The 13582-nt window shown below is 43.7% G+C and overlaps 1 protein-coding gene across 1 annotated transcript in view; it reads left to right on the forward strand.

Moving 5' to 3' along the window:
* The window catches only part of LOC147886682 (neurochondrin family protein), a 195434-nt gene that overhangs the window by 108602 nt on the left and 73250 nt on the right, over nt 1–13582 (forward strand). Inside the window, exon 15 of the mRNA XM_087395959.1 lies at nt 3469–3567. Within this exon, the coding sequence (XP_087252085.1) occupies nt 3469–3567 (99 nt within the window). The remainder of the gene's footprint in view (nt 1–3468; nt 3568–13582) is intronic.

The following is a 13582-nucleotide window of genomic DNA, read 5'->3' on the forward strand; positions in this document are numbered from 1 at the left end:
TGGTGTCCTAGCTGCAACTATAGCATATTGAATCCTGATGGCTAGGGTCGCTCGGGTATAGGGAGATTTCAAGGGGGATGTCAAAGAGAGGCTAGGCCACTCTATGTTTGCCACTTCTGAAGAACCCCGAGCTGTGAGACTAACCCCCTGGCTAGGCTAGGGGTTCAGCCCAACCCGGAGTGGGGGTTAAAACGTAAATTTGTTGCTGTGATTAGACGAACCCTAAGTGAAATGCCCTGCGAGCTGAGCTACCTGCGAACAAGTAAGGACGAACTCGAAATGAAGTCGAACACCAAACTGGTGGTTTGAGCTAGATATTGCAAACTGCTTTGAAGTACTGGCGGTGCAGTTAGGGTTCATGACCTAGTTTTTTGGCAATAGATTTAGGGTTTGCAACCTAGTCTTCGATGGTTTGTTGACAATGAGTTGTTGCTAGGCGGAGAGGGCTAGATGGGGAGAGGGATGAGCAAACTTGTGCTGCGCTAACAGGTGTGTTGTGATGAAGGGTGTCCTGCTAACGGGTGATTTGCCGAAGGGCAACCTTGTGCTCTTGCTAATGGGCAACAAGCTGAGCGTCGGGTTGATCAACGGGCTGGTCGATGGGCTGAGCAGGCTAAGGGCTTTATTAAGAGTGGATGCAAGAGAGAGAGCTTTGGCATACCTTTGCAGCTGACATTTGTGGAGGAAACAAATGATAGCAGAAAGAAGGAAAGAAAGATATAATGATGTCTTTAGAAGGCCTCGCGGGCCTATGAGACAAAGTACAATCAAGAGAGTTATTCATTGAAGCCACTATGGGCTGACGCAAAGGGTTCGCTAAGGCCTTTGCAAAGTGCTATACTAAGAAGCTCAAAAGCTCAAAAACTCAGAACTAGTGCTCAAAAGACTAAAAAAAGCATAAGTGCCATGGTGTGGGATGCGATGACATCTTGTAGCTATATATGTTGTGTCATCTCACGTTGCGGTGGGGGGCGTGGTCTCCGTGATATCCATGTTTGGCATACCATGTCGAGAGTAACCTCTCGGCTCTGGCACTCCCCTTTGAGAAAGGTTGAGATAGGATGGACCTCCATACTGCATGGTCGGTCAATCTTTGTATCATGAATGGTCTCTGTGCCTCTGGCTCCAACGATCTGCGTTGTCTCTTCCCACGGATCCACTCTGTCATCATACTAGCTATATCCTCCTCCTCCACTACACTCAGATCTCATCAGTTCTCTCCACTGCCTCTCCGGCAGCGTTGGGATCTTTTGTCACTCGTCTTTTTTTGTACCGTCAAGAACTTGTTGACCCCTCCACAGCGGAGGAGATTTTTGTACTGAGGATTAGGTCCCATGGGTCGGTTTTGGCCCCCTGAGGATGATAATAAAATTCTACTTCTACTTATACTTCTACTTCTACTCTGCTGACTCAAATGTGTGTAGAAATCTGTGACATGTCGCTGTGCTCCATCCGTCTCTATCTCAATGGCACTGTCGCCTCTGTTTGTCTGATCTACCTCAGTAGTCTCTCTCTGTGTCGCTGCATCTCCATTAGATAGAGACCAACACAGACCTGGTCCTGAAAGTGGATCAGCCAAAGAGTGGCCCAAACCCAAGCCCCTCCGGTATTGCCCCCAAATCTCATTTTAAACAAGACAATTGCATAGAAAGTGCTCCTTTGTGTCCACCTCTCCCAATGTGCAAAGCATGCATATCCCTTGCTCTCTATGTGCCTGTGGCTCTACCTGCTTCGATCCTCAATGATGGGACGAGACTTGCATCTGCCCAATGGCAATCCTCAATGCATGTGAGACGTGTCTGTCCTCCAAGTATGGGGTTTCGATGATGAGTCTGTCCTCTGATACTCCAAGCAAATGGCCATGATAAGGTTGGATCTTGGTGGGGAACTCCTGGTCCCTCCCAGGTATGTGACGTGAAGAGCTGGAGTAATTCTAACCGTATGATATAGTTGATCTCATCTCATGGAATCAGGGAGGACAGGACATCCAAACTTTACTGAGTGGGCGGGAATTGGTCCATCTGAATAGCATGACAGGCAAACCATTTGGATATACGTGCATAGAGATTATTGAGATTGACACTAGAGTCATGACTCATCCAGACAACTAGCAGACAGAGGGTAAGCACAATCTATCATCATCCAACCTCAATGGTGCCTTCAATGCAATGCATGGATACTCCTCCTATGCCTCACTTCAACTCCAAAAAGTCTCATAGCCTCACCCCTATGCATACTGTCCTTGCCTTATATGCCTTCATTATTTTTGTGACAAGGCTTTATGATGCTTGCAATTCATTATTTTTGCCGCGAGGCTTTACGATACTTGACATCTCTGGCTTGCCCAGCCAAAGGGTGTTAATATGTCACTGACTAGATGTCCCATTTCACAGGACACTTTATAGAGTCTGTCTTATCCATGATGGTTCACTTAAAATATTAAGACAGCCATCCAAATGCTAGTATCCTATGCAATATTGTTTTCAAGAATAGAAATAATCTAATCCATTGCAGTCTACAGAAGACATCAAGTTCTTGTTGCTATACTTTGAATTCTCGTCAAACATGATAACCTTGGTTTTACCTAGTTGATCTTAAATCTGGCTAACCATAGAAATCTTGTAGGGATGCAAGCGTATCTTCTTCACCCCCACAAAGTATGTCATAAGATGTGTATATTATCGGCATTTTATGGATACTATTAGGATACATTGCTTTAATTGGCTTTTTCTGGTCATTTACATGTATTTTTTTGGAGTTTGATTGGTTGCTCTTGTTGTGTAATAAAAAAAAGATATGCATGAACTGATCTGCTATTTGAACTGTATGTGCAAGTATACCAGGCTTCCCACAATGTCTTTGTAGAGATATGCATCCACTTTTGGTGAAGCGTCATGCTTGCTCAGCTTTGAGTTTGGTTATCCATAGGAGTTTCCATGAAGCTTTTCAAAAGTCCCATAGCATATTTGCGCTGCACAACCAGAGAATGCTTTCAGTCTTTTGCCACACCTCTATGCCTAAGCAGGAATGCATCAGTCCAGGATCAAATATGGTAAACATCTCTATCAGATCAGCTTTGATTCATACACCAGCTACTTGTTACTATCTATAATGATCAGGTCGTCTCCATACAAGACAACACACAAGTCCTTTTGGTCTTTCAACAAATGCAGTTTGGGATTTGCATCCAATTGACTTCCATGTCCAGTCTTTTCCTATGTTCCATATAATACTTTTGCTCAAGCTTTTGTTTTGTAATGCCCCCCACTCCTGCAGAAAAACGTGTGTTTTTTTTGGTTGGTTCATTCTGCTTTGCCTTTATCATTGACATGCTTGGGCATTACGCATGACTGGATCTGTTAAGAAGAGTCATCATAGCAAATATGTGGAGAGGAGAGACCACTAGCAGTGTGAAATCGTTTTGTTTTCAAAGTGTGCTTTTCTTTTCTAATAAAATTTCAAACACAGGTAATAGACTGCATGCTAGCAGCAATTCAAGCGGGACAAACTCCTTTAACCAGAGTGATACTGAAGGCATGTGATGTCATATTAAATTTACTACAAAAGGCAAGTAAATATTTTTAGACCAATTTGCAGTTGTCTGTCTCACCGTGCATAAAATCTGGATTAAGTTTCTTTCATGCATTGTCTTTTCATCTCTTCCAATGGTTTGTGTCAATCTTATGAAGATTTTGAGCTTATTTATTAGGTTGGAATTATAAGCTATATTACCATGATAGACTATGCAATCAACTAAGAGAGATTGTACCAGTGTGAAAGTAGACACTGACACCAATGACGAAACCATCTCGTGGGTGATTGCATCTACATGTCAAATCTTGAAAATTGAATTCTTTATGATCTCAGACTTAAATGAGATTCCCAAGCTTCAAACTTACTAATCATCAGAAGTCTTCCACCATCTCATCAGCCCATGGCACATTCAAAGGTTGGAGTAGAACTAAACTTTGAAAGCTGGTCATTCATGTATCTCTGCAAGGGTTGTGCAAGTCTCCTCATCAACATCAATTGCAAGACAAGCCTCCCATGAGGACTGCACATATCTCATCTTTTCTATTTGACTTAGGGCTGGAGTGACGGTAGCACTCATCAAACGACGAGCTACCTTTTGATGGCTACTGATGAGGAGAGGGAACAATGATGCCATCCACGGATTTCATAGTGGATAAAGCATCTCAATGCAACCCCGTATAAATTGCAGATCTGTCTTTTGCATGGGCACCCTCTACTCATCCTATCTCGATATGTTGATATGACAAAAAAAGCAATAAAATACTAGCACTATGAATAATGTAGGGAGACACATAGGTGCACATAGTTAGCTAGTGATGGGTTTTTTAATGGCTCCAAAGACATCTTTTCCCAAAAAAAGATGATATGATGTAAATATTTGACTATGAAATAAAATGTTTGTAGGAACTTCCTATGGGAAGTGATGAAAACGTAATATGGATGCACTCTAGAGTAATGTACCCATGTGTGACGGGGTCGCTGGTTGAATGTCAAATGTAAAGGCTTTTGTGTTTTTTTAATGTGTGGTAAATGGTCTTCTGTGCATGGAATGTTGTCATGTCAATATCTGTGTTACATCCAATGTGGTAAATGTGTGGGCATGCATCAAAATACCTTGTTTTGAAGGATGGTTGTGTGCTAGTGAAATGTGACCCCAATTGTGTGAGCAATGGTCTTGGTGCAATGTTTTTTGAGGCAAGGTAGAAAAGTGGTAAAAGGAGGCAATGACGTGGAAAATTTACGTAGAGAGGTGGCTTGCATGAGGAAGCTACGATTTTACGTGGAGCCAATGCTGCAATACGTGGGGACTTGGCTCATTACGTGGGTGGCATGAAGGATTTTCCAAAAGGAGTTGACGCTGCATTATAGAGGGGGAGCGTAGATTGTAGAGGGGGGGAGAGAGGCTTTCCAGAAAGCAGGAGAGAGGGTGACGACTTTGGGTTTTTTGAGAAGAGAAGGAGGTGTGCGCTGATTGCACGTCGCTGGTGGTCTACGCTGCCTTCTGCGCCGATTGTGAGAGAGATCTTTGCTTGTTTGAGGCGCTCGTACAAAGCTTTCCCCCCCCTTCGCTGAAATTATGTCGTTGAAATTTGAAGAGCTGCTGATCGCTTGTTCTTGAGGTGAACGAGAATTTGAGGAGCAAATGCCAAAGGATTGCACAGGAGACTACTCATAAACTAAGGAGAGATTGCTGCGTACGTGAAGACAACGCTGATTGGGAAGTTGCCCATACGTGTGGACAAGGAAGGGTGAGGACCTGTTCGATTGAAGTCTACAGGATCTTGGATGATCTGCAGGAGTTGTGGCTCATTCCTATCGCTTGTGGTACCACATATGTGCATTATTCCTGTCTGACTGAGTCTTGTTCATCGTGTCACTTGTGCCATCTCGGTTGAGAGTCTTCCTGGTGTCTTTGTGCTTGTTTGTGGGCTGTTGAGGGTATCATCTCAAGTCATTGTGGTTCGGGTACATGCTCTGGGCGTTGTGCATTTGCTCTATTCTATTGGAGCCCATATTGCTAGTCTGATCCCATGGGGAGTCCCAACCTCGTCTATAGAGCTAGTTGAATTATAGTGATTTGCTGGTTGTTTTTTCTCTCCTTTTGCTTTCATGAACGTTACTCTTGGTTGTCTGAGGCATGACCATGCATGCTGAACTGGTAAACATTTCCATGGAATGAAAAAGAGTTGCTTCACACCTGTCCTGTCTTCAGTTGCATAGGCTCTTCACTAGGTTCCCTACCACTTTTCTTTCATCAACGTAGTTGATGAAAGGAAACTTAGAACTACCCAATTGATATTGCCAATTCATGTGGGGGATCAGTAAAACCGTCATTCGAGACCTGTAGGCAATGATCTCTCTCGAAGCTGAGTTTTACCAAAAGCTCATGGAGTGCTAGGTAGGTCCTGTACGGGTGGAGATGTAGCAGGTCCTCCCTGATGATGTGTTACACCTCGTGATAGGTGTAGGGTGGATGGGGCCTCAAGGCCATACTAAAACAGTGGTAGTCTGCCCATATGGAGTCCCGGGCTTGCAAACCATTTGCATGTCCATGCGAACTAACTCCTCTGGTCCCCTCTTGCCTCTAGTGCTATAGGTGATGTAAAGCCTAGCCTCGGTAGCCTACGTTGTCCGGATGTAATGGTGCCCAAGTCTGTGGACGCTCAAGTTGAGGTAACATGACCTCGGAAGGCTTAGTCAACATTTTCCTTTAAAGGATCAATGTTTGTATTATATTTATTGGGCTTCATGTAAATGGTCAAAGGGGTTAATGTCAAGGTCCTTGATGAGGGTGACAGGACACGGACTAGATGGGTCTAAGGCGATGGGTCTTAAATGCATTGAATGTGTAATGTGCCTAGGGGCAAGTGAAATAATACATATCCCAAGAGAGGGGTATACGATGCATTCAGGAGGTACCGTAAAATGAGGACATGTGGCATACTAGATCCATCTAGGGAATTGGGGCTTGGTGGATTTTGCAAGCAGGAGCTATTCACGTGTGTAGAGATTTCGTGAGAGCTTGCGAACACCGAGATAAGGCTGGGAGGATAATTTGTGTGCCTGTACCGTGATTCATCGTAGACTTAGGCATAATGGAATAGGTTATTGAAAAGGGAACGTATCATTTTGTATCAGAGCGTAAAAATCAGGTAACGATTTGGGGAGTCCACAATTAAGCTTGTGAAAGGGGCGAATCCAGATCACGAAAGGATTATGCTGAGACAGGCGGTTAGTTTTCGCTTCTTTGTGTAAGAGTCTTTAAAAAAAAATTTACACGAAGGGGCGTATCGTGATACTTAACGGCATATATTTGTGAGGGTGATTGGGAAAATCCTCATGCACGTTTCTTGACTGAGCGATGAGAAAAGAGGGTGCGATTTGGTAAAGCGTATCAGGTGGTCCATGCTGGAGAAATCATTATATTGGATCCACACTTATTGGTTGATGGTGATTGCTTTTGGGTTTGACAAAAAAAAAAACCGGAGTCTTTGTCTAAAGCGGCGTTCAGAATTGTCCATGCCGCTCATTGAATCTCACATTGGTTAAGCATGCATTATTTGCATCGGATCGTGACAATGGAGGGAGTGTGGTGACATTACGATTCACGAATTATCTACGTCAAATTGCACCTACAGTGATTGCACTGTCTTCAATTTTGTGTTCATTATCTAGCACATTGTAATCTCGAAGAGACATAACTGAAAGGCATTTACTCTCTACGTCATTAAATCACCTGCACCATGCTTCTGGTGTTCGCTTCTTACATTTAGTCGCTAATACAAATCTAGATTACGCTCATGAAGACCTGCTGGTCAGTAGAAGCCAAATCGACGTCACATAATTAAAATAGAGAAAAGGCTGGTCTCGTGGGTCTGCTCATATGCATGAATTTGCTCAAGGAGTTCGACTGAATATTGGAGTGGCTTGCAGGGACAAGTTGATCTCTTCATGCAGCACGAATGACCAGGGAGCTTTCTATGCTTTTAAAATCAGTTGTGGTATATGTTCATTCATTTTGCCTTAGATGTGAGGTTTATGAGATTGCAGATATTTCCTTAGTATAGGGAAAATATATTTATCTTGGTTCTCAGTTATTTTCAGCTGATGGTTATGCCTGTTTAGACACCTTTTGTGGTTGTGAGATTGAAAAGCAGTTTGTAAATACAGTTTTAGGCGGTGTTAAAAAAAAAAAAAAGAAAAACCAAATCGACTTAAATGTAAGTTGAAGAAGAAGCTTCTAGAGTGGAACCCGTAAAGTCTGGAGCCCTGCCGACCTCGCAGGTGTCGCACCCAGCAGGCCATACATTATCTGGTAGAATTGCATTATTGGAGGATGCCTTGCAACAGATTTTAGCTCAACAATTGCAAGCAAATGTAGGGAAATCCGAGCTCAAAAAAATGGTTCATAGTATGTTTGCTAGACCATCTCGTGAAGAGAAGGGTAAAGCTCCAATGGAGCCTGAATCCAGTGTTCATATGGTCAAGCCTAGGAGGGCTAAGGTGCCTTATATTGCCAATTATAGGCCATAAAAGTATTCTAGTCGGATGTCTGACCGTAGTTCCAATATCATAGAGACCTGGTTACACAAATGGGATGAGGCCTTTGCCATTTGTGAAATCAAGAATGATATGAAGAAAATCTGCGAGGCCACCCATATGTTTAATGAGGCAACGGCGGATAGGTGGTGGATAAAACAACAGAAAGATGGAGTGGCATCCACTACTTGGGAGGGGTTCAAAAAAGAATTTAGAAAACACTTCTTACCTCCTGACGAAGCGTCCGGAGCTTAGGATCAGTATCGAAACCTTTGTCAGAGGAATTTATCAGTGGCTGAATACACTGATAAGTTTAGAGAAAGTGTAATGAAAATTTATGAACCTCTACTTCAGTCGGTGCAGGTGAAATATTTTATCTTTGGACTGAATGATCGATCAAGATGAAAGTTCGGACTAAGTATGCGAACACGCTAGATGAATCAATTGCCATAGCCCTGAGCTATTAGGATGCTAAAGGGAACAAACCAAGTGGGTTTGTGCAGGTTGAAACTCGGTATGAGTACTCGAAGAAAACTGGGTTTAAGAAGAAGTGAATTAGCAAAGGGAGTGCCTCACAGCCTAGTGGTCAAGCCAAGTAGGTGAAGCCAGTTGAGACCCCTTCTAAACCAAGTACCACCATTGGTGAAAAAGGAAAAGTAACACCAATGGCAGCTCGGGCTTGGTCGAAGTCTTCTTTAAACCCAGAGCAAAGAGAAAAAGCGAGAAGAGAAGGCTTGTGTTTTGGATGCCTTTAGTCTCATTAGTGGAAAGATCGTCAGATGGCTGAGATGGTGATCTCAGAATGCGACGTGGAAATGGAGGAAAGTCCCAGAGCAGAACAAATGCAGATTCAGCTAGCGGGATCTGCTCAAAGGTCAGTACCGGTTTTGTTATGTGTGTCTGTTGCTAAGCTTGTAAACAGTGCACCTGATAATATCCTATCCAAGCCCGCAGCAATGAGATATACAGCCTTTAACGATACGGAGTTAATTAAGATGAAGGGGCAAGTAGCCAATCATGATGTCATTGTGTTGTTTGACTCAGCGACAACGCACAATGTAATTAACTCCAAGCTTGTAAAGAGGCTGAAATTAAAGACTAGTCCGTCTGACTATGCATACACAGTCAGAATGGCAGACGGAAGTTCAACTGAAGTATGGGACCAAAGGGTCACCCCGTTGGAACTTCGAATTCAAGATTATATAGAGAAGCTTGATTTTGAAATGACAAAGCTTGCTCACGCAGATATAGCCCTAGGCAAGGCTTGGCATTCTAGGAAGAATCCAACCATAGATTGGAAAAAGCATTTATCAATTCGAGATGAATGATGTGCTGTATGTCTTACGAGGTGAAAAAGATATACCTCAAGGACCATTGGTTTCCGTAATGGAAGTTCGAAAAGCTCAAGAAGAGTTTTTTTTTCTTTATACAGCATTAGTAGAGCCGATTGATGGTCCTTCGGCTAGAACTAAATGGAGAGATGGCCAAGTTGGCTGATCAAATAACAGAGTTGTTCTCTGATTGTTTTAGGGATGAGTTACCTTATGGGTTACCTCCAGAGCGGAATGTTCAGCATAAGATTGAACTAATCCCGGGAGCAGAACTTGTAAATAGATCTCCCTATAGGTTAAGTTTTACCGAAGAAGCGGAGGTGCGAAGACAACTGGAAGAATACCTACAGCTGACCCAGTTTCTCACCTTTTGCTTCGCCAGTGATATTGAAAAAAAAGAAAGATGATACTTTCCGCCTCTGTATGGATTACAGAGCATTGAATAATATCAGTGTTAAGCACCGGTATTCGATGGCTTGGATCGATGATTTGGTAAATATGGCTACCATCAGATCCGTATTAGAGCCGAGAATGTGCATAAAACCGCTTTTAGAAGCAGGTTTGGACATTCTGAGTTTTTGGTAATGCCATTTGGACTTACCAATGCTCCTGCTACATTCGTCATGCTTATGAACGATTTACTACGCCCGTATATCGGGAAGTTTGTAGTACGTTTTATTGACGACATTCTTGTTTTCAGCAAAAGTATTGATGAACATGATGAACACTTAATAGTGTTCAATACTTTGAGGAAAGCCAGTCTTTATGTAAATAAAAAGAAAACTGTACTGTGTATGGTAAGACTTGAATATTTAGTATTCATTATTACTCCTGATGGGGTAGAAATGGATCCAAAGAAAGTGGCTGCGATACTGACTTGGCCTATTTCTCAAAGTTTGACCGCTTTGTGATAATTCTTGGGATTTGCCCAATTTTATTGAAGGCATATCAAAGGATATTCCGAAATAGTATCGCCATTGATTGATTTGACCTCAGATAAAGTACCTTTTATACGGGAACAGAATCAACAGGAAAGTTTTAACACCATAAAACGAGATGTGGTCTCAGGACCCCGGTGTTAAAAATAGTTGATCCCCAGAAACCGTTTTTCCTTGAAACCGATGCAAGTGGCATTGTAGTAGAAGCAGTTCACCAACAAGGGCTACCATACATACCGGCTGGTCGGACCGAGGAGTTGAAGAGAAGAGCCTTGGTCCGAGCATCCTGGAAGTGGGAGTGAAAGTACCGTCTCTCTAGCCGAGCCAGTGAGGCGTATCCCTTGCTCATTCTGGCCTGCATCGTTGGTCTCATCGTGAAGATCGGGCCGGAGAAGATGACCCCCAAGTAAGTGTATGAGGATACGATCTCAATTGGTGACCCACCCAAAGTAAAAGTAAATTGCTTCTGTTGCATGTTTGCTCGAGAGGTATTAAAGATCATGACCTTGGTCTTGCCAAGGTTGACCTCCAAATCATGGGATAAACAAAAAGCCTGCAGTGCATCCAGGTGTCGCTGGAGCCCATCGGGTGTGGACGACAAGAGTGCCACATCATCTGCATAAAGAAAAATCCTGATGATGATCCCAGCAAGTGAGCAAGTGGTCCCTCCAAACGTTCCCATGAAAGTCTCAAGGTCATCGATGTAGAGGTCAAACAGGGTTGGTGATAAGGGACAACCCTGTTTGACCGCTACGGTACTCATGATCTCATCTGTCCAACCTGCGCTTGTACGAACTCGGCCTGAGACTCTCTCATACAGCGCCATGACTGCCCAGATGATCTCCTGATCAAATCCCAGTGTCTGTAGGCGTGTGATAAAGACGAGCTGGAGGTACTGTGTCAAAGGCTTTGCGGAAATCCACAAAGCAACAGTATACCCTCTCCTTCCGTGATCTAGCCTCCTCAATGAAACTCGTGAATGTGAGTATGTGATCCATAGTCCCATGGTCTCGCCTGCCGGCTTGACCCTCTGCTCTGAGCCCTCTCATCTCTGTGAACAGGTCGACCGATGCATCCAATACAGCTGCATAGATCTTGGACATCACATGTCCAATCATGATAGTCCTGTAGTTACTCGGGTCCATGGGATCCCCTACCTTGTGGATGGGGGTGATGGTGTTGAGTGTCCAAGTGCCGGGGAAGCCAAGGCAAACAGCGTCATTGAATAGCTTTGCTAGGATCGGGGCTAACGTGTCGATCCCATATGCGATAAACTTAGTGCATAGCCCCTTGTGATCCTTAGCTCGGCCATTGTGCAGTTTCAATGTCGCGTCCTTGATCCCCCTCTGGTGAACAATGTGCAAGTGGTGGGACGAGGTGTGTGTATGAGGTCTGGAGTGGTGGGCTGGTGTGGGACATCATATAGATGGTGTACATACGTGTGCCAGACTCTCGTGTCGGTGAGGGGTGAAGGGGACCTACGCTCAAGGAATCTCCGCAAAAAATCCTTAGAGTTGTTGCTGTACAAGATGTGCAGCAGCTCCTCCTCATTTTGACAAAGAAAAGCCTGCTTCTTCCGACGTACAAGACGTCGGTACTTGCGTACCGTGTCTGGTGTGTTAGGGAGGTGACATCTGGTTTCGAGTCAGAGCTGTCGGCGACAAGCCTTGCACTCCGCATCATACCAATTGTTGCAGGGTACAGAACCAAGAGGTGGTGGTCTAGTGGACCGCGTGGTGTGGGGAAAGATTTGGAGAGCAGCCTCGTGGAGTGTGCGACTAATCAGGACAGCACGGTCCTCTATGAGTGGCATGTGATCAATGTAGGTTAGGAGTCTGTTCAGGCGTCCAGAGAGGAGCTTAAGCTCAGATTCAGTGTTCTGATCAGTAAAGCTGTATCAAGTGTTGCTCTGTTTGTTGAAGGATGATTGTATCTTATATCCTGAAACCAGGATGCCTTCTTATCCATCCAAAAAAAGCAAGATCTGCTGCAATTGACCTTATGCCCAAAAAACATACAGTTGATCCGAAAACAAAATTTGTGTGTGTAGTCCTGGAAACCACCAAGGCTGCAGCAGTCCTGGTAGCAAAACTTGCTGCAGTGGACCTGGGAGCAGAGGAACAGTGTAGTAGAAAATGTTAAGTGTCAGAGAAGGCTCTCTAGACAGTGGGTTCTTCTTTGACAGGGAACAGAGATGGAAGGAGCTGTGCTTGCATGTCAACCCCTGAATTGGAACATCTCCCTGCATCCTGGATGTGTTCTTCAAGCTCTGCCTGCAGTTGTGATACTTGATCATTATAATTATGAAATTCTTGGTCCAACAAGAACTTGGCCTGGACCACAGCAAATAGTGATCAATTAGTAGGAGAATAGCTTTCATACCAATTAAAAAAGATCTGATCAGCATGCACGACGAATTGAAAAGCATTTCTAGAAATCCAAATAAACCATAATGCATGTGCCTTGATGTGTACCCATGTAGCATAAGGAAGTTTGAGTGCATCTCCCAAAAGAATAGACCTCCGGTTCCCCTATTCTTAACCGCACAAATTTCCAGACTTTTCTTGCTCTGGGGCAAGCTATAAACAAATAGATGTCCTCCTTGATACCCACACAGTGTTTGCATGTACCATCTCCCTTACCAATTCTGAGGCTTCTGCAGTTAGTCCAGATAGCCTTGTATATGATTAACCATAACAACATGGACATTTTCTCTAGGATTCTTCTGTCCCAAATCAGCTCAAATGTGATACCCCATTTTCTTTCATTATTAGAACTGTTCCATCTAGTATTAAGTTTAGTCACAATCTCTTCTATATCTTCAGATGGAGTGGGAATAGGTAAGAGGGTTGAGTTGCCTACCCAGCCAAACTCTCTAGGGAAGTTGAGGATTCTGCCTCCTTTCCAAATGATGTCTCCCTCTCATAGCTGTATTCTGCTCATAATCAACTCTTGATCTGCATTGCTGAGTCTGAATTCTCTTCTTATCTCCAGCCATGTCTTCCACCTGAAGTTGGTCTTCTCCCATACATCTCCCCAACATGATAACCCTTTCTTTACCAAGTGCCATGTCCTCAGGAAGTCATCATTGCTTAGCTGTTGTTTGGTGAAAAAGGTAGAAGCCTAGATTGAATCAAAAGGCATAAAGCTCCCTTTTCCAAAGAGGATAATGTGGCTTTTTATCAGGCCCCCCATAGAGTTTTCCAAAGCTGGCTCCCTTTAGTAGTGCAAGGTTCAGGA

Source organism: Dipteris shenzhenensis, chromosome 24 (genome assembly GCF_047967505.1).
Source record: "Dipteris shenzhenensis isolate YYH24624 ecotype China chromosome 24, Dip_SZ_1.0, whole genome shotgun sequence".
Taxonomy (NCBI): Eukaryota; Viridiplantae; Streptophyta; class Polypodiopsida; order Gleicheniales; family Dipteridaceae; genus Dipteris; species Dipteris shenzhenensis.